Source organism: Acanthisitta chloris, unplaced genomic scaffold (assembly GCF_000695815.1).
Source record: "Acanthisitta chloris isolate BGI_N310 unplaced genomic scaffold, ASM69581v1 scaffold28321, whole genome shotgun sequence".
NCBI classification, from domain to species: domain Eukaryota; kingdom Metazoa; phylum Chordata; class Aves; order Passeriformes; family Acanthisittidae; genus Acanthisitta; species Acanthisitta chloris.
In genome coordinates this window covers 1-1,408 of record NW_008658084.1, presented here as the reverse complement: position 1 = coordinate 1,408, position 1,408 = coordinate 1, and the positions used below count along the sequence as shown (strand labels likewise).

Below are 1,408 nucleotides of genomic sequence, written 5' to 3'. Positions count from 1 at the left end.
CAGGGTGGCTTCGCTGGCACCCACTTTGTCTCCAGTCTTGATGAGCTGCACATCACTCTGAGGGGATCAGGAAAAAAGGAGTGAGTATGCACAAAGAAATTCAGGCACGTCAATGCAGTGGGACACAAATGGAAATGATGGCACTGGAGGAGCAAGTAAGCACAACAAACACACTCCACATTCAGCTCCACAAGCTAAGAAAGCCCCAGACCAAGCAAGAAGGTCCCTGTCAGCCAGGAGAAAGGCAGAACCTTTCCAGAATTACCTAGAGTAGCTCATTGTAAGTTCCTCTGGCAGAGACTACCCACACAGCTGAGATCTGCTGGAGAACTTAAATCCCCACACACTGCACACAGAGCCAAGCCAGACACCTTCCCTCCAGTTCCCAATGTGCTGCTCTGCCCACACAGCATCTCAGCACTAATGGGAGGGTCTTCACAGCTCCATCAGCTGCCACAACCAGAGACCCACAGTGAAGGGGCAGCTCTGACAACAGCAGCACACAGTTCACTGACCAAGATTTCAATGGTCCCTCTGGAAATCTTCGTGGTGATGCCCAAGGCCTGGAAAAAGGAGGTCTTCTCTGGTCCAAGGCCAGTGTTCTGGGCCGGCACAGTCACATCACAGGGAGCAATAGCCCCAGCACGGGCAGCAGCTGGCACCTGAGAACAGAGAAACGAGCTGCAAGGATGCTCACACATCACATCTCATGGGACCTCCTTCCTGAAGCATTCCTCCAGGATAGCCAGCACCCAGGCACACACAAGTGAGGCAGCTGAACTTAAACAGTTTGGCTCAGGCTGCAGGGGACAATTCCAACCCTTGAGGGCTCCTACTAATCAGGTGTCCTCCATGAAGTCTCAGTATTATTGTTCATTCCAGATCTGCCAGCCCAAAGACATGACAGGGGCTGATCTCCCCTACCTTGTTAGCCAGCAGCATGTCCCGGATCTCAGTCAGATCCTCCTTGGTGAAGACAAACCCCACGTTCCCACGGATGTGAGGCAGCAGCCTGCAGGGAAGATGCCAACCTTCAGTCTAATTCCTCAGACACCTCCTCCTCCCAGACAGAGCACCCAAAGGTTACTCACTTTTCTAAGGCAGGGTTGTTCTCCAGATGACCACGAATGGCTTTGCGCATCATTGTGTTCTTCCCCATCAGCACAACAGCCTTCCCACGCAGGGACATGCGGATCTGCTGCATCTGCTTGGATCCCACGTTGTCTGCTCCCACGATGAAGCATTTTGGGTAATCATCCAGGAGTTGCTGTAGCGAGAGAAACACTGTAACTACACAAAGAAATCTGGACCAGCGCACTGAGCCTCAACACGTATCACAAGTTTGTCGGAAGTTTGAGCTCTGAGTCGTGCGTGCCACAGGCTGCACTTCTCACGCGGCCAATGGAGT

At 52.7% G+C, this 1,408-nt stretch overlaps 1 protein-coding gene across 1 annotated transcript in view; it reads right to left on the bottom strand.

Moving 5' to 3' along the window:
* Window positions 1-1,284, bottom strand: part of RPLP0 (ribosomal protein, large, P0) — a gene marked incomplete at its 5' end in the record, with an annotated part of 2,757 nt that extends 1,473 nt beyond the window's left edge. Inside the window, 4 exons of the mRNA XM_009084987.1 lie at window positions 1-57; window positions 516-662; window positions 925-1,012; window positions 1,092-1,284. The exon at window positions 1-57 is cut by the window's left edge and continues 132 nt beyond it. Coding sequence (XP_009083235.1) covers window positions 1-57; window positions 516-662; window positions 925-1,012; window positions 1,092-1,284 — 485 coding nt within the window. The remainder of the gene's footprint in view (window positions 58-515; window positions 663-924; window positions 1,013-1,091) is intronic.
* Between the last annotated feature and the right edge of the window lie 124 nt (window positions 1,285-1,408).